The sequence below is a fragment of the Vicugna pacos genome, chromosome 11, assembly GCF_048564905.1.
Source record: "Vicugna pacos chromosome 11, VicPac4, whole genome shotgun sequence".
In the NCBI taxonomy this organism is placed as follows: Eukaryota; Metazoa; Chordata; class Mammalia; order Artiodactyla; family Camelidae; genus Vicugna; species Vicugna pacos.
In genome coordinates this window covers 89,340,864-89,367,306 of record NC_132997.1, presented here as the reverse complement: position 1 = coordinate 89,367,306, position 26,443 = coordinate 89,340,864, and the positions used below count along the sequence as shown (strand labels likewise).

Here is a 26,443-nt window from a genome sequence, read left to right as displayed (position 1 = left end):
CTTCTGACCTTGAAATTCCAGGATTCTGTGGTCAGAAACCAGGATCTAGAATCAGCCTGGGCCTCCATCCCAAACACAGGGTCAGACTTTTCTTTTACTCATCTGAAACCATCCTCTTAAAAGAGGCTGAAATCTGCAAATCTAGGCCCCCAGCATTGAGACTTGCTTTTCTGACCCCATCCTCTGTTTCCAAACCATTTATCTCACTTCTGTTGGTTCAGTTATAAAGAGTCATCTATTGATTTTATTCTGATTATAAAAGAAAAACATATGATCTTTTGAAAATGGGAAGATGTAATGAAAAAAAAACACTCATAATCTTACTAGGCAGAGATCACCACTATTAATGTATGAGTGTCTCTCCTTCCAGTCTTTTCAATGCATACGTAGCTGTTGCAGACAGAGAAGTAGATCTATATGATGTGGATTTGTCTGGGTATGTAGATATGCTAGTATGATCACTCATTCTATAATCGACAGTATCTGACATTTATTGGCACTTAACTGTGTGCCGGCCACTTGCTCTCTGCACGTGTTAACTCATGCAGTCTTCATAACATTTCTATAAAGCAGGTACAGTTATTCTCCCCATTTTGCAGACGTAGAATCTGAGGCTCCAAGAAGTGCCAAAGACACACAGCAAGATATCGAACCCAGGCCTATGTGTGTAACTGTGACCCTTATGGACTGCCTTTCTTCCTGGTTTCAGCCTAAAAGACATTCTGCCTTGTAATGTGATGCTGTATTGGTGCAGCCTCGTCCATTGTGTGTGGACTTGCTGAATCTACCTCTAGAGAGCCTCCCAGTCACCCTGTGCTGTTGAAGAGAAGCGGTGTCTGGAGGGAACGCAGGTGACCTGGAGAGAGGAGCCCGGCTGTCCACACAGGTGCACTCAGCCTGGCCCTAAGTGAGCAATTCCCTGCCGGGGGCCTGACCCTCTCACTGGTCACTCAGAACCTGGAAGGGGCAGCCTGCATGAGGGCTGCTTCTCCCAGGGAGGCACCTGCTATTAATCCACTCCAAGAATAAGGCATAAAATCCAGAACACCAAGGTGTCTGTTCACACGGGGAGCCCGAGGAGTCCTGCGGGTCTCCTCTCATTTGCTGATCAGCCTCTTGTATCCCCTGAGCCCTGCCACCGGTGGTCACACTGTGATGGATGCTTCCTGGTTACCAGCCTGAGCACTGGTGGGGATCTAGGGTCTCAAACTTCTTTGCTGACCAGCCTAGAACAAGTTATTGCCTTTTTCATGTGCCTCAGTTTCCTCATCTGTAATTGGATAATACTAGCATCTTCCTCTGACGTTGCGAGAGCAAGTGAATTAAACATAACCCACAATAGTCCACGTAACCCACAATAATAATCATGGAGAGGGCCTAGAACCAAGCGTGGCATCTAGTAAGCACTCAGTAGATACTACTTTTTGATACGGTCAAAACTTTATACTTTATACCATCCCAACCCAAGTTTCTGGGAAACTATTTCCTTGTTCTCTGTTTACTCTCAGACACTGATCTCTTCCAGGGCAAGGACCAGGTTTTCCCACCATTGTATTAATCCTCCTGGCCTGGTACATCACAGGCCCCCAGTGCATGCTTGTTTTAGTACACAAATGGGTGAATGAATGAACGAATGAACTTTCACCATGTAGATCTATGAACACCTCAAAATGATTTGCAAAGTCTGAGCACTTACTAAATGATTCCCGATGGAGCCCATGACCCAGAACGGGCCGAGAAGTGGCCACAGGCCTTGGGGTGGGGTGGCATAAGCTCTGCCCTGCATGACCCGTGCCCACGAGGTGCCAGTGCCAAGGCCAGCGAGCACGGGGAAGGGCAGTGTTCTGAGCTCACTCCCGGGGCCTCAGAGGGCCTTTTGTGGGGACTGACATTTCGTGTCCAAATGTGAAATTCCTTGGCCCCAGCACAGCGTTGAATGTGTTGGCCCTAATGAGGTATTTGCTGGAGCTTGTTTGCTGGCTGAGCTCACACGCCCTCGGACCAGTTTGTCTTGAGAATTGCAGTTTCAAGAAACAGCAACACAACTTAGGAATCAAATCAAAGGGCGAGGCTGGAGCAGTGATGGAGGCAGGACGCAGCTCCTGGTCCCTCCCAGGAAGTGGGGGCCGGTCTCAGGGCAGAGTTTAGAGAAAGAAGGGGATAGGAAAAAAGTGATAAAGTCTTAAAGGAAATCCAGAAAGGACCAAAGCTTCCCTCATTATCTGTCCACGTAGTGCAAGGGTTGATTTTCCTGCATGAGGATCTGTTCATAAGCAGATGATTGTCGTGGTTTTAATCATTATGTATATACACTTTTTCTGCTCTTTTTCACTTAATATTATATTGTGACATTTTCCTATGTTGTTACACCAACTTTATGTTTATATTTGTAATTTTATTCATTTTCCTTGCATGAAATAGCATTTAAAAATACATGGATAAATATAGGTGTTTTCTTTTGATGCAGAATACATTTCTAAGAAAAGGATTAATTGATCAGAAATCAGTTTTCCTTGTTGCCGTATGATTTTTCCAAAGTATGAAAGTACTTAGTGTATTATGGCTCCGTGTTTGTGTGTATGTAGGCATGAAAGTGTAGATTTTAACACATCTCATCATCACCAGATACATGTTATTGGTTCGTGTTATTTTATAGTTTACTCCATGTTTAATAAGTGTTTAACTATACACATGCATAGGAATTACTGATGAGATTAATAATTTTTCACGTGTCTGTTTAACTGTTTTCTTCTTGGGGTTTTTTTTTTTTGTGGCTTTTGCATGTTTAGCTCTCGGACTTTGATAATCACACACACTCAGTCGCCTGTTAGATCACATGAAACACCACCTCTTTCCTCATCTGTTTTCCTCCTGATCCTCAGTTTGCTCTGTTTCTAAGAAATAATTTTTTGAGTTCAATATTCTTCATTTTTTCTTTAGTTTCTTCTCTTGCTCCAACTTAGAAATTTCTCAGGACACAAGACAAAATAAGAAGGGAAGAAAATGACAAACCTCTTGGAGGGTGAAATGAATAACACCCTCTTACCTTTACCCAGATCTTAGCCCTTTCCATCCTCAGGGAGAGCCAGGGGTTCGGGACAGCATGTTTCCTCCCCATTTTACAGGTGAAGGCTGTCCAGGGGCGGACTTGTTATGAGAGGAGCCTACTTCCTTCTCTGCCCCCACCCCCCCACCTCCAGCCAGCTTGACAGGGCCTTTGGTGGAAGAGGTTTAGTCATTGGTGATGGGATTGAATGTTGCAGACCCCTGCTGGGGTGGGGCAGGGAGAGCTTGGCTTATATGGACCTAGCGGGTTGCCTAAGAGGATGGCCCCACTCCTGTGCACAAGGCCTGCTCTCTTGTCAAGGTGAGATGAAGTACCGCCAGTCAAATGGTTGGCTTGGTTGCCCAGCACAAAATAAGGAGACACAGAAGGGAAGTGATGATGATGATGATGATGATGATGGTGGTTGTGATGATTAAACTCGGTGTTATAGTCATTCTTTATCATGGAGTGTCCGTTCTCTACCACTGGACACTTACTGTGTGCCAGCCCCTGGGCCAAGCATCCTACATGCACTGTCTCATTTCACCTTCTCAGCAGCGCTGGGAGGTGGGTGAAATCATTATTCCCATTTCACAGCTGGTGAAAGAAAGGTGTAGAGTAATTAAGGTCACAAACTAAGAAGTGGCAAAGCTGGGATTCCACACCAGATTTGTGATAAGCAGGCTGAGGCAGGAGGAATAAGTGTGATTTTTATCTGCATTGTACAGATGGGGAGACTGGGCATCAGAGGGTTTGGTGACCTGCCCAAAGCTACACAGCAAATATGTGCAGCACCTGGTTCTTGGAGCCAAGGGTCCTGAGACCAGGGCTGGTGCTTGTCCCTCTAATGACATAGTGATGACCTCTATTAGCAAAGTGCATCCCATGGGCTTGCTATCCTCCTGGACACTTTCGGTCCTTATCAACCTAGGGGGAGGTCCTGGAGAGAGGATGGACGGGACGCAGGATGGATGGGACCAAGGATGGCCTGAGCCTGGAGCTTTGGCTCCGGCCACCCAGGCCCGCTGCCCACGGGCTTGCCCTGCGGAATCACGGATGTGTGCTGGCATGCTGTCTCGGGACTGGGGAACATCAAGGCATCTTTGTCCTCGCTCCACTGACCACCAGATTGTTCTCACAGGTGGCAGACATCCATGGCCAGCTGAGTTGGGAAAGTTGAGAAGTTTTATTTTTTATTTTATTTATTTTCCAAGTTTACAAACTTTCTGAGGAGAGGCTGATTAAGAAAAACATCCTACTGGGAAATGTGTGCAGTCTCTGACAAAGCTTCTGCCTCACTCAGGCAAGCTGGGACTCATTACTGAAATCTGGTTATGAGTAATAGCCAATTGTAATGGCTGACATTGATAGAAAGCTTCCTTTGTTGAAGAAACTGGGTTAAGCATTATCCAATGTGATGCTCCAGTGGCTCCAGAATATGTGGTTTTATCAACCCTCTTTTACAAGTTACTCAGCGAGGGTAGGTGACTTGCCAAGGCCACACAGCTAGGAAAGGCTGGAGCTGGGATTCAAACTCAATATAATCCAACTTCCAAAACCAAACCCCTTAACTGCTCTGATCCCTGGCCCCTGCTCTCCAGGGCCTTGCTTTCTGATGGAGGAGACAGAGGAAAGGGGAGGCCCAGAGCATATTCCTGATAAATTTTGCATGCCTGGGTACTGGTCAAGGTCTGTCTTGAATTTTCATTATACCTTGGCCACTCTACTGAGCTCAGATGCCCATTGTAGATCTGTATAATTTTTTACCTCCACTTTTTGACTCATGCAATGAGTGTGTTTTTTTGACTAAGTCAGGATAGTATGCTGGGTTTCCAGCAGTTGGAAGTGAAGTGTCTTGAGAAAAGGGCTCCTCGTTCTAATGGTTGTAAATGTGTCACGTGGGCTAGCAGAGGCCCAGGAGCAGGAGAATGGGACAGGGGTGTGACTGGGATGAGGCTAGCAGGGTAGACTGGGCCACATCTGCAGGGCCTCATAGGCCTGGGACACATGTTTGAGTTTGACCCTAGTTCCACTAGGAAGTCTTTGGAGAGATAATGAACACAGGAGGAGGAGATAGCTAAGAACTTCCCAGCCATTCCTCAGGCAGCCTCAGGAAGCTGGACTGAAGGGGGCACAAGGGTAGCCGTTAGAGGTCTGGGGGGACGGAAGCTCATAAGATATGAAAGAGGTGGTCTGTGCCAGCGTGATGCTGCTAGCCATGCGCGAAGTGGTGCTCCTCACTCATGTGTTAATGAGGAAAAAGGCCAAGGGAAAGTGAAAACCAAAGGGAGATGTGGAGAAGATAAGACTTAAGATATTTTATAGCCACAGGCTATTTCTTTCTCCTGAATGCCCAAAGTCCTCAAAGACAGACCCCCACCCCATTTTTCCATCTCCTCACTTAGGTCAAGATGCCTGCACTTTATTCCCTTACGGCCTGGAGCTTTGTCCAGACTGGAAATCCATCTCAAGCATATGGATCTGGGATTTTGTAATAAAGGGAGCGAGGATGAGCCAGCCTCCAAGGCTGGGGCTGGAGGGAGGTGCCGGCAGAAGGGCCAGCCTTGGTGCGGCGGTTCACCCAGGGGAGCGCTGGTTCTGGGCTGAGCACTGTCTGAGCAGCCCCCTCACTGCTTCCAGCGACCTTACTACCCTGTGAGGTGGGTGCCGTCACTGTCTACATTTCACAGGGAGAGGTGGAGGCTCTGAGAAGGTCTGTAACTTGCCCAGGGTCACCCAGACCTGTCTGATGCCAGAGCCCTCACCTGCCCCTCCTGTCACAAGCCGCTTCCTGACAGCCTGGCCTTCCCCGCCCGGCCCACCGGCAGGAGAGCTGCCATTTTGTCTCACTGGTAAGGAGCAGAGGCTTTGGAGTTTGGCTCTTAATCTGATGTCTGTGGGTCTTTGGCTGGGCTTCAGGGTGCTGAGACGCTGGAACTGTAGTGGGGGGAGTGCGAATCTGTGCGTGGTCCGGGGGAGAAGAGCCACAACTCTCAGCTTCCCCAAAGGGTTTGTGACACCCTTTCCTTCTAAATAATGGTAGAGTCTTCCTGGCCAAGAGTATGAATTTTGTCTGTTTTGTTTCCTCCAGGCTTCGATCATTGCCTGGCACATAGTAAAATGTCAGTAAATATCTGTAAAAGGAATAAATGAATCTCATAATTAAGGGCCTTATCCAAGCATTCTTCCTGGGTCTGTGGCTTTCAGAACTGAAGGACATCTTTTGTGGGCTCTTAGGAGAGACTTAAGAACCCTCTAACATAACCTCTCCACTTTACAGGCGACAAACTGAGGCCCAGAGACATGCTTTCCCCCAGGGTTGAGCTCAGGAACTTGGTGACCCAAAGGCAGATGCCCTTCCCCTCAGCCTGGTACTGCCTGCGTCTGTTCTCCAGGCAAACACCGTGGTGGTGAGCCTGCCTCCAGGCAGAAAACACACAGCCGTGCAGACCAAGAGGACACACCAGCCTGCCTCTACCTAGTGCAGACGCTCCTGGGATGGGTGGAGCCATCTAAATAGGCAGCTCTAGGATCGCAGGTGACCAGGCAGCACCACGATTAGGGGAGATTTGAGTTTTTCAAAGGCTTTTCGTGGCATTTGAGACTGTAGGTGGCTGGATCCGCTCAAATTTATCTTTGCACAGTGCAGCGTGCTCTTTGCCCGTTACAGAATTCTAGGAAGTTAGGAAGGAGAGATCATCGGGGTCAAGGCATCAGACATGGCTGTCACCATCCACACTCCTTACAGGGGCCAGATATTGCTAATCATTACCATGCTCATTCCCACAGAGCTAGAAAGGGCTTTAGTGCCCGTACCAGAGTCCCAGTCAGTCACAGCATGAGCCATCTCCTGCTGGGCCTTTTGCAGAGGGGAACGCAGAGGGTGGTTGGTGGAGAGTTAAACTGAGCGGGGAGGCAGGGGCTGGAAGTCTGTCACTAATTGTGTGACTTTGAACAAAAGATTTAGCATCTCAGAGCCCCAGTTTCCACTCCACTATTGATTTACTCAACCATTCATTCGTTTCTTCCATAAATAATTTGTTGTGGACCTACTACGAGCCAGGCACTGGCCTGGGAGCTAGAGAAGATGAAAGAAGTTTTTCTCTGTACACGAAACCTTTTGGCTCTAATAGTCTATATTTCATCACAGCTCTTGGCGAAAGCTCTCCTCGTTATGCCATCATTACAGTTCTCTTTCTCTGAGTCTTGTTTCACTTTGCAATGTCCCTCTTGAGATGTGACTTCCAGAATGTTCCATTTTATTAAGAACCAGAAGCTTGCAGGGCGAGGGTTTGAGAGTTCTGAGAATGCTGCTGAGAAAGTAACTACAGATGTTTGTTCTGCTGTTTAAAATACTTACCAAAAATATTTAGATAACCCTTCACTACCTGAGCAGGCATTTCTAAAGTTTACATTGCAGGCTGAGTGATTGTAGTATTTTGAGAAATAATTTCCTCTGGCCCTTGAATTTTTTCCCTGAAAGAGCCATGCAGCAGCCCATGTTGTATACGTGAAGTGTGTTTTGGAATGTTAATGGAGGGGCTGATTCACACCAGATGGGATGGAAATCCAAGGGAAAAGGATGCATAAACTGTACACTGTGATTGAGCTCTGAGGTTGGATTTTAAAATGTACTAAAGGTCAGAGGTCAAGGACCTGACACATGCCCAGGCTTCTCCTGTAAGTTTTTATGTTGCCTTAGCTCATCTGAATCTTGGTCCTGTTACCAAAGAGTCACTTTTATGATATTTAGTTTATAGACAAAATTCTGGTGGCATAACATAAAGTCCAAAGCAGCTTCTACTGGAAACTTCCCACATAAAAGCTCAGATTTGGATTAGTATCAGTGTTTCTCAAACTTAAAAAAAAAATTTTTTTTTGGATAAACATTAAAAAAAAAAAAAAGCCACTCACCCCCGTATCTTCTGTGTGTCTTCACCAGCCAAGAAAATTTTACTTAGATCCATTCCATAATTTATAATGCACAAGGAAGAAGCATTTTTGTGATCTGCATTTGCAAATTAAATAATAAGTCTTATTTACTGTGGCATATGTAGCCTGGCCCTATGCTGAGTGTCTTACATATATTATCTCCCATAATTGTCCTTCCTACGATTATCAACCCCTTTTACAGATGAAGAAACAGGCCCAGAGGGGTGTGTTCCATGTCACCTGAAGCAGATGGGGAGTGGCTCAACCTGGATTTGGACCCTGGTCTGGCTGACCCCGGGGTACACTCTGCTCCCTCCGGTGGTACTTCCCATGTCCCAGGTCCTGATGAACTCCCAGGACCACGTCCTCAGCGACAGATCCATTAGCAAATGTTCTGGAGTTTCTTCTGAGCCGGGGGCTGGAGGCCTCAACCCCCCACTCCCACCTGTCCAGTGTGTCCAGCTCTTTCCACAGTCGGCGGTGGGTGCAGGTGACAGGGTATCCTGGCTGCCTGGGAGAGTAGTTAGCTGGGTCAGCCTCCGGCTTCTATCTGCGTGAATTGATGTTGGAGGGGGGAGGGTGTGTCTTTGTTTGTGGGTAAGAACGAAGAGGGAGGCAGATGGCAGGGAGGTGTCTGTGGGCTGGTGGGTGAAGAGGACCCTGGAGAGGATGAGAAAGGTGAGCGCCTGAAGCTGAGGAGGCTGTTTTCCTTCAACATTTAACTATCTGTTCCAGGCACTATACCAGAGTCTAGGGGCTGCACGTGTGGACATGGCCCACCCACCTAGGGGAGCCTGCAGCTAGGCAGGGAGATGGACAACCTAAGTTTGGAAAAATCTGAGTTCACATCTCAGAGTTCTAGTCTCAGCTCTGCAGCTTCTGAACTAGGTGGCCTTTCTGGGCCTAGATTTTGTTATCTGTACAATGGGTTAATAACAGTACTGACCCCTAAGTTGTGGTAAGTGGAGTGCCAGGAGAGTCAGGTACAGAGGGCAGAGGAGGGCCTCTGGAAGAAGTGGAGGGCTTCCTGGAAGAAGTGACATCTAAGCTGAGACCTGGAGGAGGAGAGGGGTTTACTTGGCAAAACGAATGGAGAATGGGCTCCCGGTGGAGGTATCGGCTCTTTGAGAACCTGAGGATAGACCCGTGTGGTTGCAGTGACCAGCATGAGGGGACTGGAAGGTGCTGACTTGGCTCTGGGCTGGGCTTCTTTTTGGGACTCAAGCATACAACTGAGATCTGTAACTGGTATTAGTAGGGTGGGGACATCCTCACTGCTCCCCCACCACAGACGACAGCCTGGGCCCCAGTGGCCCAGAGGGTGGGGAAGAGATCGTATGGAGGGTGCTGTGGGGTGTCCACAGGGAGCACTGTGAGGAGGAGTCTTTGGAGGGGAGCTGGAGGGGACTTGCTGCAGAGTGATCTCCCACAAATCTAGACATGCTCTGAAATGGCTGAGAGAGCCCCCGGGAGTCAGTGTAACTTCCCAAAGGTGGGCTTGGTTCTTCCAGCTGGGCAAAGCCTACTGAGTTCAGTTTCACTGACTAGTCAGTCCATCCACCATCAAGCATCTACTGAGTGACTGCCATGTGCTAAGCACTGTTCTGGACATGATACAGAGGTGAGCACCCCAGTCCAAGATCCTACTCTCCAGGATCTTACTTCCTAGAGGGGAGGAGGCAGCAGCCTTAGATAGAATGGTCTGGGAAGGTGGCAGTTCCTCAGGTAAGTGAGAGATCGAGATACGTGATTCTCTCGGGGAATGTGTCCCAGATGGGGTGACCAACGAGAGCAGAGGCCCCGAGGTGAGGCCAGATTTGGCATGTTCAGATGAGTGACGTGTGTGTTTTGGCTTGAGGGATGGCAGAACGGAAGGAGTGAGAGTCAAGAGGCTTCAGGAGGCCAATTCGTGTAGGATCTGGTGGCGGAAGGGTGACATGATCTCATTCTGGCAGCTGTTGGGGAAGAGACTGTGGGCATCAAGGGAGGACAGTGGGAGCCCTTCCTGATGTCCAGTGACAGGAGACGGGCCTGGCCTTGAATCCCAGTCCTGCAGCTACTGGCTTGAAGGAGCTGAGCAGGTGCCTCAACTTTTGTGTGTTTCCATTTCCTGCCCTGTAAAACGTCAAGGGCTATTTGGAGAATGAGATGAGACCCTGTGTGTAGACGCCCACCCCAGCCCTTGCTGGCAGAGCGTGTGCTCACCTGGGCGATTCTTAATTTCTGTGAGGATTATTAAAGCTATGAGGGCAAACCCAAGGCAGAGTGTGCATTGCCTTTCTCACTCCCTGAAAAATCAAAACTGTCTGCTCTCTGCCCACAGCACGGGGCCTGCAGGTCACCACCCCTCGTCCTCATGCTCTCCTGTCACTGCAGCTGGAGGTTGGCAGAAAGGGCAGATGGTGCCCAAGGCCTTTCCATGCCAGGTGGCAGAAGGGAGGGGGCTGTGGGATTCCTGCTAGTTCTGACGGGCTGCCAAAGCCGATGTCTTGTTGCTGGAGGTCTGGGCCCTGATGGGGAGGGACAGGGTGCTGTGAGGACACTGAGGAGTGTTATTCAGGCCAGAATGTGGGTGCAGGGAAAGATTCCTGGAGTGGGGAGCTGCATGCTGAGTTCTCCAGGCTGCTGGTGGTGGCAGGATGGGGACTGCTTGTCTCCAGTGGTCCAAACCTCAAACGCATTTTAAGGTGTTTGAAATCTCACCATGAGAGACAGAGATGGGCCGGAGGGATCGAAAGAAGTCATGGGGGAGAGATAGAGCTGGAGAGGTGAGCAGGGCTGACCAGATTCCCAAAGAATGGACTGAGAGGGTAGACAGGAGCCAGGGGACCGTCTAGTGAGGGGGCCCTGCAGACCTGTAGGGGCCTGGATAAGGAGGCAGCAGTCGGGATGCAGAGATTTCTGAGGTCATCTGGGCAACATTTGACCTGGAGATTGAACATGCTTGGATGAACACATAGGGAACAGTGAAAACTGATGCCCAGGTGTGTGGCTTGGAGACAGGTGGGTGCTGCTGCTTTTATTGAGACCTGACATCCAGGAGGGAGGTCAGGAGAGGATGAGTTGGGTTTTGGTTGAGTGGGGAGGGCCTGGGAGGCACCCTGGGGAGCCCTGGAGGAAGGTGCAGCCTTGGGTGTGGAGGCGGGCATCCCAGCAGATGGGCAGAGAAGCCTCCTGAGGGCTGAGCTGCCTGGGCAGCGGACAGTGTAGAGAGAGGAGGAAAATGAAGAGGGGTGCGGGAGTGTGTGGAATACCGTAGGAGCTTGGGGCTGGGGGTGGTGTCCTGGGCTTCCTTGGGCTGATGGCTTTGAACTGGGGCCCCAAGGATGTCTGAATCTGGGCAGGTAGTGGAGGGAAGTGAAGAAAGTGCCAAACATGGAGACAGAGGCAGCTTGGGATTATAGCTGAGAAAGGTTGGTGGAGGAAATGCTTCTTGGGAAAGACATTACAGAAGAGGAAGTTTGGGCTCACTATTGTGAAAGGTGTTGAATGTCTCTCTAAAGAGTTAGGGCTTTTTCCTATAGATCAGGAAAACTCAGCGTGGTTTTGAGCACAAGAGAGACTCAATCAGAACCATGTTTAATAGAAAGGTCTTTCTGGCATCACTGCCCAGACATGTGTCCACCAACACTGATGCTCAGTGGACAGAGTGCTGGTGGCTGAATTTCCCTTTCATATTCCAGCACATAGTCTCAGCCCAGCCATCTTCATTCAATGGGGACATATAAGCAGAGCCAGGGAGGCAACTGAAGGATTGTTGCAGGGCTAGAGGTGGCCCTTCCTGTCTTCATCCTGAGCCTGCTCGTCCAGGTTGTCACCCGGACAACTGCCTCAACCCTTCCTCTTGCCTGCATTTGGGTGCTACATACTCCTGGCCTCCAGACCATCTCTTGTGTCTGCCTCTGAGATGGTGGGACATTGTCTCAGCAAGCAAGCCGCCTGGTAGAGAGAGGGTGCTCTGTGGGAAAACTGTTCCCTACTCTGGGATTTGCCCTTCCATCTGCCCCTACTTTCCACCGCCCTGCCTAACTGGCTATTGTCCACTTTTTAAAAATCTTATGACTTAATAATGTCTAATACTTGTTGGACTGCTTACCATGCGCCAGACCCCATGTGAAGCATGTTACATGCATCATCTCATGTAATCCTTTTCAGTCTTAGGAAGTGGGTTCTCCTGTTGTACCCATTTCACAAATGAAAATACTGAAGCTCAGTGAGGTTAAATAAATTGCCCGTGGTCTCGCACACAGACAGACCGTGTATTTGGGATTTTTAATGCAGGAGGATAGAGGACAAGTTCATCCTTTTCATTTATCACCCTACCATTACCTTCTGAGCAGACCCTGTCTCTGGACTCTCCCTGTAGCCCTCTGCCCACCCCCTATTCCATAAAGAGGCTGCCTGATTAAGCCTCCTTTAAGTGCCCTTTGGGCGCTGTGGCCCATCTCAGGTCATGAGGAAAAGCTGGTGGTTTTGACCTGAGTGGAGATTCCAGCCTGGGCACTTGTGTGTGTTCTTGGAATCATCACCTAACACCCTCAAGTCTCAGTTTCCTTATCCGCAAAATGGGAACCCTCTGGTCCTCTCCTAAGAGTTATTCAGAGAAAACGAGTTGAGGCTCTTAAGTATTTAGCATAGTGTCCGGCACAAGGGCGGGCCCAGTAACTGCGATCATTAGAACATTATCACTGCCCCCCTAGTCTCACAGCAGACTCAGAAGCCACCTGGCCAGGATCGAACAGGTGCCCGCAGCGCGTGTGTGGCAGAGCTGGAGGACAGGGACAGTGAATCATTGACTGCCCAAGCCCTGAATTATTAATTGGTATTCTCAGACTTCTAAGGAGGGCCCAGGCAGGAGCCCATATATGGAAGGCTCCACGCAGCCTCCGCTGCAAGCGCCTCCCGGGGTTCCGAGTTGCCATGAGTCCCGCAGGCCGCCTGGAGGCTGACACCCGTGCCTGTGCCCAGAGCACAGTCCCCGCGCAGGTCTTCGCTCTGCGGCCTGAAAGCGCTGGCCGCTTCGGGTTCCGCCTTTGCGCGGGTCCTTGACTGCTCCTCTGGGACCCTGGGGAGAGAAATAAACTGGAGCGGACGTCCTCAGAAGATGGGGTGCGTGTGCGGTGCTTGCTGAAGGGCTTCAGCTCCCTGTCGTTCCAAAGGCCGGATGCGCAGCGGGGCCGAGGGGGCCTGAAATCCGGTCCCCGCCGTTTGCTCATCCAAGCGCCCTGCGCACGCCGGCGTCTGGCAGGCTAGCGAGCCGCGGAGCGGGGGCTGCGGCACCAGCCAGGGCGCGGCCGGCTCAGGGGCGAGCCCCGGGGAGGAGGGGCCCGGCTAGGAGCAACGGGCCCGGGCGGGAGGACCCCCGGGCTCTCTGGCTGGGCGGGAGGCCGCGCCCGCCTTCCCCAGCGGCCAGGCTCTGCGGGGCGGGGCGCGGGGCGGGCCCGGGAGGAGCACGGGGAGGAGCCCGAGCTGCGGCGGCCGCCGCGTCAGAGTAGTGCTCCCGCTGCCCGGCGGCTCAGACCCGGCCCGTGCGCTGCCGCGGACGCAGACGGGGACCTGCACGGTCACGGGCGCTGCGCCGGAGGCTCCTCTAGCAGGCGGGGGCTGTGCGACCATGGCGGACAAGGAGGCCGGCGTCAGCGACACGGGGCCCCGAGGTGAGCGCCGGACTGGGGTCCTGCGGCTGCGGCGGAGCGGGCCAGGGAGGGATGAGGCGCACTCGGCCCGGCGCCCTGTCGCACCCTCGCGGGCTGCGGGAAAGTGGGCGCCCCCGTCCCACCTGCCCTAGCGGTTAGGGCCGGGGTCAGCACCGCGGAGGGGCCGGGGACCGGGGGCCAGAGATGGCCCGCCGGTCACGTGCTCCGCTCCTAGCTGGGGTGCAGACACTGCGGCGAGGACTGCTGCCCCTGCCAGGGCACCCCGCCTTCTCCGCCGCGGGGTGGCCCCTCCTGCGGGGCCCGCTGCGAGTCAGGGTGAGAACCGCCCCCCACGTCCATCCCCTGCGGTATGTTAAGGGGACGCCCGCGCTCGCCGGTTAAACTGCGGGCCTCAGGGTAGCCCCGTATCCTCCGCGGCTCGTTTCCGTGACTCAGCGAGGCGGGAGTGGGAGCCGGGGGCAGTCGGAGATGTGGACCTGTTCTCTTACCCGCCGAGGCGGGACGTAACCGCCCGAAGTGGGGGCTGTAGCTCCGGGCCGAACTGCATCCCACTCTCCATCCCCGCCCATCTCCTGGGGTTGTCTGGGCTGAGGAGGAGGAGGGAAGCGGCGGGGGCTCCACTGTCCTCTCTTGCCCAGGCTTGGGGGGAGGAGGTGGCGCCCAGTGCAGAGGACCCACGCTCGCATTTCGCAAACGTACCAGTGCCGCTTTCTTTGGGAAGCGTGGTTAGGGCTTAGACGGTGGGGGGAGGGCGGTAAGGAGCGGAAGAGGACCGGGGCAGGGTAAGGGGGAGAGGGAGAGGCAGCCCCATGAGCCCAGGGCTATAAATCATGGCTTCGCCGGCAGAGGGGACAGGCTGGCCAGGATTGTGGGTCCCAAGTGGACAAAGTTGGGCGCACGGAGGGTGCCGCGCGTCCCTGACCTGCAGGGCCTTGGCAGGAGCAGCTGCTGGAGGAGAGCGTGGCCCGGCGGCTTCCTCTGGAGCGATAAGGCGAGCTTCCTAGCGAGGATGAAATTAAGATGCCTGGGACGTAAGGGAAATTCAAACAGGAAAGAAGCGCTCGGCTCTGCGGGGACCTCACCAGACCCGGGGAAACTGAGTCAGGTGCCAGCACAACCATCATGAGCAGTGTACTCACAGTCTTGCTGTCTGTGGCCGCGTCCCCCGCCCTCTGCTGCGCTCCGAGCGGCACCTGCCCCCTCCCAAGTCCATTGTTCCTGCGGATCTGGGAGGTGCCTCCCCACACGGCACTGCAGTGGTGGGGGAGTGCTGGGGGGAGGGGGAGATCCTGACATTGCTCACTCTTGGAGGGGACTTGGAGAGCCCAGGCGGTGCCCAAACATAACTGCCCCTCTTCCTAATCTGTCCCCTTCCCCTGCCCTTCCTCAGCTGGCAAACGGGGGCAATGGGCTGGAGGCTGTCTTTGTCTGAACATCATTCAGCAACTGGATTGATTTATCTTTTCCCCACCGTTTTCCTTTAAATTGGAAAAAAAAATTGAGGATGATTCCAGGAGGAATGTCAGAATTGCTAAGAATTGCTGAAGCTTAAGTTAGTGAACCAGTTTCTTGCCTTTCATGCTAGAATAGTGGATGGCTGTATGCAATGCAAGGTTGGCCATAAGATTTGTCAAATCAGAAGAGTGAGCAAGGATGTGCATCAACCTCCTGCCCCCCACCCTCCACACCACTTTGGTAAAATGGAATTCAGCACCCCTACCCTGCTCACGCACATGCACAGGGTAGTTGTACTCTCCTCAGGCTGAGAGAGCTCCCCATCCGGAATGGGCAGACATGCAGGGTGTGCTGGGCCACCTGTCACTGCTTGCCTGTGTCTGTTCTAGAATGTTTCTTCCCTTCCAGTGATCTGCGGTTCAAGGCATATGGTAACAGTTCCAGGTGCGTGGACTTGGGACACAGAGCAGGCTGTCCCTGACAGCTCGCTGCTTCTCTCTGGCCTCCATCCCTTCATCTATAAAATGAGAGATATTAATAGTATCTCATAAGAGCAGAGCCTGCTCACCCACCACTTAGCACATCTATTTCTAAGGTTTCCTCATTGCGTATTCTGTGCTGGGCAATGAACATGCATTAATTTATTTTTTAAAGCCTCACAACAAACCTCTTACCAGCATTGCCCTTTTACTGGGTAGGAAATCTAAACATAGGTTGAATGACCTGTCCAAGGTCACATATCTAGTAAGTATTGATTTAGACCCAGGCCATTGGATTCCAGGGCTCCAGCCCTTCACCACCATCCTGTATAGCCCCTGTGGACCAGTGATTTCTGTTCTATTAGGGACATAAAAATGATTGTTCTTCAGGGGATCATTTCAAGGATTTTACTCAGGTGTCAAACTGTGTTGGGACTTGTGAGCAGTGGGAGTCCCAGGTGGTGGGCTGTGCCAGAAAGGCTGAGCATAAAACTTTTCCCCACAAACAAGTGGACCCCCCGGGGTGGGGAGTGGGGGAGGTGCCCAGGAAACAAGAATGGCAGATTGGTAGTTGTTGAAGCTGGGTGGTGGGTACGTGGAGGTTCATAATTATTCAGTTTTCTTTGTAATGTTTGCAAATTCCCATAATAAGGCCTTTAAATTAGTTAATTTACAAAATCAAAGGGGCTACCCTTTAACCCCTGGGGCTTTGTACCGAAAGACTGAGATGACCTTCAATCCTGCCCCCACCAAGACCTAAATTGATTGACCCTTGGAGCCTAGAAGGATGAGATGAACTGGGGTGGGGGGCTGGGGTGGTTCAGGCTAAGTGTGGGCAGTAGAAACTTAGAATTTGCTCCAGGGGACGGGGAGGGTAAGGAGAGGCCCAGCAGACACAGGTTTTGTCTGGATTGGGGGTACCTCTGGACATGGTGTTTTGGGCTTTGGAGACAAGATTCTTACCATTCTGGCAGATAATCATAATAAAAATAAACATTTTAAACACTGACGTTTATTGAGGACTTGGTTTATGCTGAAATCCGAGAATATGAATTATCTCATTTAGCCGTATCACATTGTTACTGGATGAATGACTCTATGCGGGGGGTGCTTTTACCCTGGTTTCGCTGAAGAGAGTGCTGCCAGGCCAGCGTGGCACGGCTGGAAGTGGGCTGAGTGCGGGTTAGGAGGCGGTCAAGCTGTACAGCCTCTCCTTGCACATGCCAGGCCCTCAGGGAATTGTGTTGAGTGTCTGAATGAATGAGTGCGTGACTAATAGAGTGCGGCTGTCCCACTTCCCTACGGCCACCAGAGTGCAGATCAGCGGGGGAGAGTGCTGGCTGTGGCTCCCAAAGGAGCCAGGAAGAAGTCGAAGCGATGCTCTGGGTATCACTAGTTAGGGCTCTGGCCATGGGACCCTCTTCCTTGTCCACACCTGCTTCTGTAGCTGTGCCCCCTGTCACTGTGGTCCCAGCGTCCCCCATGCATGTTTCCCATACTATGTCTTGTGTTTCCCAGAGCCCTGTCATCTTTGGCCCTCATGCAGTTCCCCCTGCTGGCACATCCTCTCTTTTTCTAGCAAACTCCTACTTATCCTTCAAAACCCATTTCAACTATCACTTCTCAAGAAGCCTTCCTGAACCCATCCATCTAGATGAGATCCCATCTGTGTGATTCCAAAGCCTTCAGTACTAACCACCGGTAATCCCAACTAGCATTCCTTCTGGTTTTATATGTGTGCGTCCCATTGACTCCCCCAATAACTCTAGGAGGTTAGTGTTATTATTACCCAATTTTTTTTGATGAAGCAGTTGAGGCCTTTGAGAACTTTGGTATCTGCCGAGCCAACGAATGCTGGAGTCAGGGTATGAATCAGTCATGGAGCCTAAAAGCTTGTGCTCTTCCTCTCAATGCCTTTTCTCCCAACAAGCCCAGGGACTGTGTCTTTTATTTCCATACTCTGAGGAGGGGCACATAGTAGGTGCTCAATAAATATCCTACTGTGTGTTGAGGGAATCTCAGTCAATATGCTGTGCGAGGGAGCACAGCAGTGGAGAATGACATCCGCATCCTGCCCACTCCACAGGACAGTGGCGCTTCTAGAAGTGTGGATGCTCGGGAGTGGGCGGAAGCTGGAGGGGGAGGTGGGCGGGGCTCAGCCAATCCCTGAAGAGATGTGACTTTGATTCCAACAAGGCTTTGAGTGACGACTCAATCTTGTGGGGGCGAAATGCTCTCTTGTCGCATAAATAGGCCTCTTTGGTAAGGGAGAAAGCTTCTTTATTATCGCTGCACATAATTAGAATGGCAGGGAGGACCCAGGGGTTTAATAAATGAGCAGCATGTGGCAGGGAGTGGCTGCCTCCCACCCTGGGTCTGAGCATCACCAGGAGAGCAGGGTGAGCCAAGGAGATGACCGAGAGAGGCAGGCACTGCTCAGAAACGGCGCTGGCCCCACCTCAGCAGCCTCTGCAAACCATTGCTGCATTCCTTCTACTGCAAATGACTCCCAGGCGATCGAGGTGTGCAGTAGAGGTCCCGGAGGGCTGGAGGAGCAAAGAGGCTTTGGAGCCCAAGCCCTGCTGGTCAACCCCACCCACCGCTTTCCTTGCCTGGTCTGTGAAAGGGATGAATGATGCCTGCTAGGTCTGTTGGGGGAACAGTGGAGACAGCGGATGGGCAGGAAACTATTTTAATTTATCCAGTTCTTTCCTCACAGGAGGAAGGGATGGGGGCCTTCCTGCCTTTACCCCCCAGGTGCCCACAGGGATTGCCATTGCCTGTGTGACATGGTGGCGGATCCAGCTGGTCTGCTTTCTTTGGAGGCTTTAGGAGGAGGGCAGTTCTGCTCTGATTTTTCTGACTTGGGGCAACGTGAGGAGTATGCTCAGGTCCTGATGCATTTAGACCTTCAGTACTCCACCCTGAAGCCAGACTCTGGGAAGAAGCAATGGACTCCTCTTTCCTGGCACACATGAGGTCAGCCCTCCTTGAACACTTTATCCATCTCTGCAGAGTCCACCGGTGGGAAGCAGGAATGCCAGCAGCTGTCATCCAAGGCTGGTCCTGGACTGTGTGGTGTTGGAAGCCACACTTTTTAGCCACTGGACATCCCGGGCGATTAGTTACCACAGCAGTTCTCAATCCTGGCTGCTTGTTAGAAGCTCCTGGAGAGTTTGTTTGTTTGTTTGTTTGTTTGTTTGTTTGTTTGTTTGTTTTAGGTCCTGATGCCCAGGTCTCATCCCAGAACTATTATATCAGGACCTCTGTGAGTGAGGAGCCAAGTTTGAGAATCACTGGATTTCCACCTGCCTGCATTCAGACTTGAGACCTCAGCATGTGGGGGGCGGAGGACAAAGAGCAGAAAACACGGTTTACTCCCTGGTGTGGAACTGTCTGGGTCAGCAAAGCATTTTAAGCACCAGCTCTGTGTTAAATGCTTTGTCTGTACTGTCTCATTTAATCTTCATAACCACTCCATGAAGTGGCTGATTTTACACAAGGGGAAACTGAGGCTGAGGGGAATGAAGTGCATTCCCCAGGGTGACCTAGCTCGTAGGGGAGATGCTATAACAGAGTTCAAGTCTGTCAAGAAAGCCTCCTTAGGTGCATCTTACCCTCAGGGAACTGCTTCTCAATCTTCAGCCCCTCAAGGTTCCCCTTTCTGATTCTACCATATGTGCTGACTACCCAAATTGTGATGTATCGATTATTTTTAAAATGGACCTACTGTTTTTTTTAAAAAAAATGCATTTATGAGTTTTATTTATATCAATTCCATAAATAGAAAACCTGTGTCACTTGCCGTAAACAGAAGGTAACCACAGCCCAAACACATGGAACCCAAAGTTAGTACACGTTAGGCAGATAGAAGGCTTTGTGCTGAGGCTGAGCTGTGGGTACAGAGAGAGACTAGAGAGTTTCAGAGGAGGTCAAAGGCATAGGAGCACTCGACTTTTTCATGGACTCAGACACAAAAGGGGCTTGAACTAGAAGGGAAAAGCTTTAGGAATCACCTGGGAGGAGGTCATTATAATTCCCATTCCCAGACTTTTCTGGAATTAGACCCACCAGGGACGTGGAGCCTGGGGATGTATTTGCAAAGCCCACCAGTGAGTCTTATAATTGGGTGGGACCATGTGAAATGTGACTGCCTGGTCTCTGGCCCACCAGGGGAATAGGGCCCTCCCTCAGGGGGACCCTACACTAGAATATGCGGCTTTGGGTTGGCCAGATGGGGAAGAGAGAATATTCCAGTGTGATTTTACAGGGACAATCAGCTTGGATTCCAATCCTAGTTTCACCACTTACCAGCCATGGCGTTCTGGGCAAGTTACTTAGCTCTCTGACCCCAACCTCAGTTTTCCCCATCTGTAAAGTGGGAAAAATCTTAGTACCCATCCCAGAGTGGATTTTATTTACTCCCATACCCCCTAGTAAGTGCTGAGTGTACTTCCTGGCTCATGGTGAATACTTGCTGTTGTCTGTTATTGTTTATTATTATGAATCCCGTGGTTGGAGACAGGGCAGTTGCCAGAGGCTGCATTTTGTCCAGGAGGCTCAGAAGAGAGAAGGGCTGGCCCAGATTCCACTGCTAGGAAGGGGCAGACCCAGCCTAAGCCTCAGGGTCCGCAGCTCCTTGTCCAGCAGTCCCAGGACTTTGGAGGAGAGCAGGCATTTCAGGATGCTGTCCCTGTTTGGCTTCCGCTTTGTCCTTTGCTGAGGCTCTGAGCTCCATGACGGGTTTCCTGACTGGGGCACCAGTGGGATTCAAGGTCTCTTTGCATCCTTGGGCTCTATCCAGGGCTGCCAAACCTCTGCCCTCAGATGGACTCCCAGTCCACCATCAGACAGGCTACCCGCTGTGCTGACACCCCAGATCTGGAGCTTTGAGATTCTGCTCTGAGCTCTTCCAGGACCCCCCACCCCCCCACCCCTTCCAGCCCTGACTGTGACCTGGCAGCTGTGCATGTCAGGTAGGGCCAATGGCTGCTTCATAGCGCCCCTTCTGGGGAGCTGTGAACTGCAGAGTATGCGCCTAGATTTTAGTCCCATTTAGGGTGGCCATGTGTCCCGGTTTGCTGGGATAGTTCTGGTCTATGCCTCTTGCCCCAGGGAAAGTATTAATAGTGACTCATTTCACTTTCTGAGTATCTCAGTTTGGAAGATAAATTATGTGGTTGCACTACTTATCTCTGTCCTCTTCTCAGCCATCTGGGCCTCAAGTGGGACAAGGGAGGCAGGAAAGGGTGTGTGGTTAAACCTGAACTTTGGCCTCTGACGCTTCTGGGTTCAGAAACATTGCTGTGCCTCAGTTTCTTCTGCTGTAAACAAGGATGACTAATAATCCTGCTCCACTGGGGTGCTGTGATAATTAAGTGAGAGAAAATATTTAAAAGGCTAAGCATGAGCCTGGTACCTAGAAGATGCTCAGTAAGTGGCTGTAACGGATTATTTTCATTGTTGGTTTGATTTGGGAGATGCAGTGGTTAAACATGGAATCTGGAGCCAGACTGCCAAGTTCAGCTCTGAGCTGTGTCATTTACCTGTTCTGTGGTCCTGGCAAATTACTTAACCTCTTAAAGGCACAGTTTTCTCGCCTTTAAAATATAGATTATAGTAGTTTTCTTTGTATGGTTTTTATGAGGATTAAATGAGCTTATATAAGAAAAGCACTTAGAACAGAGCCAGCCACAAAATAGTCACTGAATTAATGTTAGCTATTATTATTAGCTGTTGTTGTTATTATGAATAATAGTTCCAGGTTACATTCTTGTAGGCAGGAGGAATTATCCAGTGTTACTAGTTTCCTACGGCCATCGTAAAAATGATCACAAGTTCAGTGGCATAAAACAACACAAATGTATTATCTTATAGCCTGGAGGTTGGAAGTAATTCCAAGATGGGTCTCACTGGTCTAAAATCACGGTGTTAGCAGAGCTGTGTTCCTTCCTGAGGCTCGAGGGGAGAACCTCCTTCCTCACATTTTCAGCTCTGGAGATCATGTGCATTCCTTGGCTCGTGGCCCCATCTTCCATCTTCAAAGTGCATCACTCCAATCTTTGCTTCCATTGTCACATCTCTCCCCTGATTGCCCCTCCTACCTCCCTTTTATAAAGACCCTTGTATAAGGACCTCTTATTAGGCCCTTTTAGGTAATCCAAGATAATCTCTCCATCTCAAGATCCTTAATGTAGTCACATCTGCAAAATCCCTTTGTCATGTATTCACAGGTTCCAGGGATTAGAACACAGATGTATTTGGGGCAGGGAGGGGTGATAGTCTACCACAGCTGGAAAGATTTAGGAGTGGTAGTTAGAGAGCCTTCGACCTACCCCAGGAGTGGTTTGCATGTTGGGAACTGGTCCTCCTCTGTGCTTTACATCTGTTGGGTCCTTCTTGAACCTGCTGCATGATGCCTTCCTGCAGTTTGGGTTGTCGGTCCACCCTTGGCTTTTAATCAATCGTGGTAGGGTCACTGGAGACACTGCCACTTTGGGGGCTGGAGTAGCCCCTTCTCAGAGGTCTGTGAAATTATTGAGACCTGAATCAAAGGTTTATTGGCTTCCAATTGGGGGAAACTATTGAATTATTAGAGAATTTGTGAAATGTCTACAAAATGTCACATTATATATGCCTTTGCTATGTAACAAATTATCCAAGAATTTAATGGCTTGGCTGCATCGTGTTGGCTCCCGGTTCTGTGGGCAGGTCTCTGCTGGGTTGGTCTTTTGCTGGCCTTGCCTGGGGTCATTAGTGTGCCTGTGGCCATTTTATGGCTCAACTGGGCTGGAGAGTCCACACATTCTTACTCATGGGTCTGAGGGTGGTGCTAGCTGGCGGCTGGGTTCTTTCTCCACATGGCCCTTCATCCTCAAGGAGGCAAGCTCGGGCTCCTGCACGTGGTGGTCTCAGGGCAGCAAGAGGAGGAGCAGGGAGGCTACAAGGCCTCGAGACCTTCCTAAGTAGTCATATAAAACCACTTCTGCTGCATCCTAGTGCTCAAAGCAAGTTGCCAGGCCAGCCCTGAGACAAGGGATGGAGAAATAGACTCCACCTCTTAATGGGAGGAACTGCAAAGAATTTGTGGCTATTTTTAATCTGAGTCATCTTGATTCAAATGTGAAAAGTACAAACCTTAAAAACTTGTAGTACGTTTTCAAACAGCTTGTAGGTTAGTTTTTCTCACTTTTTAAGATGTTCTCAGAGTGCATGCCAACTGTCAAGAAATCGGCCCTTTGTAAATCAGATGTAACTTATAGTCATGTTATCTTAAAAGCCACTTCCAATTATCTTACGCCTGAAATTATTTATTTGTTATAACATGGATTTCTGTGGTTGATAAATGGGAGGAAGATGTGGGTATACATGGAAATTGTGCTGGCTCATTGGCAGTTTTTCCCAGTGGGTTATGTTTTGGTAGATCAGGATCGTTTGTTCGTTTGTTTAAGAAAGCAGTGGTCCAGGTGACACCCTGGGTGGGACTTCTCGTTTTGATGAGCTTGGTCTCTGCAAGGAATGAGTGCCCTTGAGGTCCTTCTTCTCAAAGGAGGAGCAGGAGGCCTTGGTGAGGCCTTGGGTTTGCATACTTTTTTGGTAGTTTTGCCTACTATGTTCCAGTTTGACTGGGAAAGCAGTAAGTTTTGTAGGATGGAACTCTTGTTCCACTGGCCCACCCAGCAGCCCGAGACCTCAGACGGAAGTAGGTTTTGCGAGTGTTCTTTGATTCCCATAAACTGGCGATAAAGTGATCTCTCTTATCACCTTCTGCTTTTTGTAAATCAGACCCTGTGGTCTTGTTGGTTTCTCTGTGACTGGGAGCAGTGGTTTCTGTACCCAGATTCCTGGTTCCCGTCTGGGACACAGAAGATGTAGGTGGTGGGGCTCGAGTCTGCTGACGCGGAGATTCAGGCTGGCCTCTTTGTTTGTCCCCCAGGCTCCGTGGGCTAAAGGCTGAATTCCTCTGGTCACTTCCTTCCTTTCTGTTCCTTTTCTCATTGTCCTTGAGGGCCCATCTCTGCCAGTTGGGATAGGACACTGTTTACAGCACAAATGGTGAGGAATCCTGTTCCCAAAGCAGAGATGAAAGTTGTTGAGAAATCTAGGTGACGTCTACAGCCAAGTGAGCTCTGGGTGGTCAGATGTCTGGGCTATGCTCTTATTTTACAAATGGGCAAACTGAGGTCAGGGAGGGCTAAAGAGACTGCCTCCCCCAGACACTTGGCAAGGCCAGGATAAGAATCCAGGTCGCTAACTCCCTCTGCATACCTCCTAACTGAACTCAGAGGTGCCACAGAATCCTCCTCAACATAGCAGTCCAGCCAGCCGCCCCCGATCAGTCAGCGGTGGCACGTGGATCTAAACCTCTCTGCCGTTAATAAGCTACTGACTTGTCCCTCCCAGCAGGAGTAACGTTTTAAAAGAGTGTTTGAAGAAGTAATGCTTACCTCAGGAATGAGGTGCCAACTCAAACTGCTGTGAAGAAAAAAGTCCCTAACGCGGGACCCAGGCTCATCCTTTTCTCTTCCACTTCCTTGCGTGTTTTCCCTGTTGGCATTGGTCGTTGCCCATCTTTCGGGCCCGGGTGTTTGGCAGCATGTTTGTTTTAAAGGAGTGTTAAGTAGGGCTTTTGGCTGCAGGTAAGCAAACGTTTTCTAGCTCGAGGAAGCCGAAAAGGAGATTTTACAGAGGACGCTAGGAATGGCTTCTGCCAAGTCTAAGAGGGAGAGCACTGGGAGCATGGAGTTCTCCCCACCCCTTACCCCGTCTCTTCCTTGTTCTTTTTTTTTTTTTTTTTGGAGTAGGGGAGGTGATCAGGTTTATGTCTTTATTTATGTATGTATGTATTTTTAAATGGAGGCACTGGGGATTGAACCCAGGGCTTGTGCATGCTAAGCATGCACTCTACCATTGAGCTGCCTCCCCACCTCTCTCTCTTATTTCTGCTTTGCTCTGCTTGTCGCCCATCCTCCCCTCCCTGCAGGTCCACTTGAGTCACTCCGCAATCTGTCTTTCTCTCCCAAATCCAGGTTCCCAGAGGAGGCTCCTAGGTCCAGGCATGATTATCTACCTGACCTCGGCTCAGTTACCCCTGACCAGGGGGCAGGATCACCTCGCCTGGAGGGGGGATCTGGGGGAGTAGTGTCTGGCGGTCAGGGAGTGACTGTCTCCTATAGATAGTTATGGTGTTGGTAATTGAATAAGCCATTTGCAGGAGATGGTCCCTAGGTGAGGGCTGTACGTACAGGCAGAGAATAAATTTCCTGTTGGAAATTTTATTCCTGTGCTCTTTCTTGGAGAAAATTACTTTCTCCCTGTAAGTGAGTCACGCTGTGTGGAGTAGTTGACTACTGGGTCCCTCCCATGAGAATAAAGTACAAACCCACGGGGTGTTCTCCTGGGGCATCCTGGGCCATGGTCAGACCGCGTGGCCCTGGCCAGCTGGTTCCACTTGGAGGGACCACGGGTATCAGCTCAAGCTGTGGTTTCCCTGGGCCAACAGCAGAAGAGACACATCATTTGTCTGATGATGCAAGTGCATCATCTGATGCATTTGCTTCGGCGCCTGTTCTGTCTTAAGCACAAGGACTGATGGGAGGCCCCTCCAGGGAGGCCTGGTCGGCGGCTGTGGGAGGGCCTGTTGATGCTGTGTCACTGGCTAAGTCCACAAAGGCCCCCTCTGAGGACACCGGAGCAGACTGTTGGAGCAAGGCTGGGGCGTGCCCTTTCCTCCCTGCACAGCTCCACTGACTTCTCCTGCCGGACAGTCTGGGGAACTGGGGGGTGGGAGTGGTTTTGTCCCTGCCTGGGGAAGCCAGCTGGGCCCAGTCCCTTCATGGCCAGATGTCCAGGGTTTCACAAGTGCCCTTGAAAGGCCGTAACCAGCCTTGGCCAGGTGTCTGAAGATCTGTCCATTCCTTGGCGTGGGCCCCTGATTGTCTTGGTTGGGACACCTCTTAGGACAGGTGAGTGGAGGATGGGCAATCACAGTCACCTGGAGCCAGGAAGTCCCTGAGGGGAGGGCCTAGCAGGTGGAACGGGGTGTGAGGGACCCCAGGCCTCCTCCGTGAGCAGGAAGGCAGAAGGGGCTTGGGAATCAAGCTTGGTTCAAAGCCTGGTGTCACCTCTCACTAGCTGTGTGATCTCAGGCAAGTCATTTAGCCTCTGTGGGCCTCAATTAAGCATAAAAACACCCAACACACCCTGCCTTGGAGCTCGTGTTGGATGGGAACTTGGTGGAGGGAAGCAGGCTTACCAAAGTTAGAAAGTCCTCATCTGTTTCCTAGTTCCACACCCACTGGTTGTGTGACCTTGACCTGATCAGGTTGCTCAGCCCTTCTGAGCTCCTGTGATCCTTTCTCTGAAGTGTGGGTAGCAACACCTTATAGGATGGTCTTGAGAATTAGGTAAGGTTAAGTACTTGAGGGTTTCCCCTTCACATATGCACATTCAGTGTTCGACATCTTTACTGTTTAAACCATCCACGGCACATACTAGGTGCTCCGAAAGCTTGTTTAAGGGGGTGAGACTGGCTAAGCAGGTGTGATGTGGTTCCCTACTGGGGAGATTTTTTTAGTCACATTTATTGAGGTGTACTTTACAAAAGGGGAAACTTACGCTTTTAGGTATAAGTGTGGTGAGTTTTGACAAATGTGTAGTCATTGTAGCCACAACCACATTAACATAGGATATTTTCAGATGGGAGGATTTTGTCATCCAGAACTCTTGCATGCAGGATCCTTCTGGTTTGGAGGGCCCACCTCAGTTGGTGAAGATCCCAAGGTCGAGACCTTGCCCATTAATGAAGGGACCCCCAAGGTTCTCTCTTTGATATGACCCAAGCCTGCACCTTGGGGCTCTCACCTGCCAGGGGC

The 26,443-nt window shown here is 50.8% G+C and overlaps 1 protein-coding gene across 1 annotated transcript in view; it reads left to right on the top strand.

Moving 5' to 3' along the window:
* The first annotated feature begins 13,455 nt into the window (after positions 1-13,455).
* Positions 13,456-26,443, top strand: part of HSPA12A (heat shock protein family A (Hsp70) member 12A) — a 67,759-nt gene continuing 54,771 nt past the window's right edge. Inside the window, exon 1 of the mRNA XM_031682544.2 lies at positions 13,456-13,635. Coding sequence (XP_031538404.2) covers positions 13,593-13,635 — 43 coding nt within the window. The 5' untranslated portion in view covers positions 13,456-13,592. The remainder of the gene's footprint in view (positions 13,636-26,443) is intronic.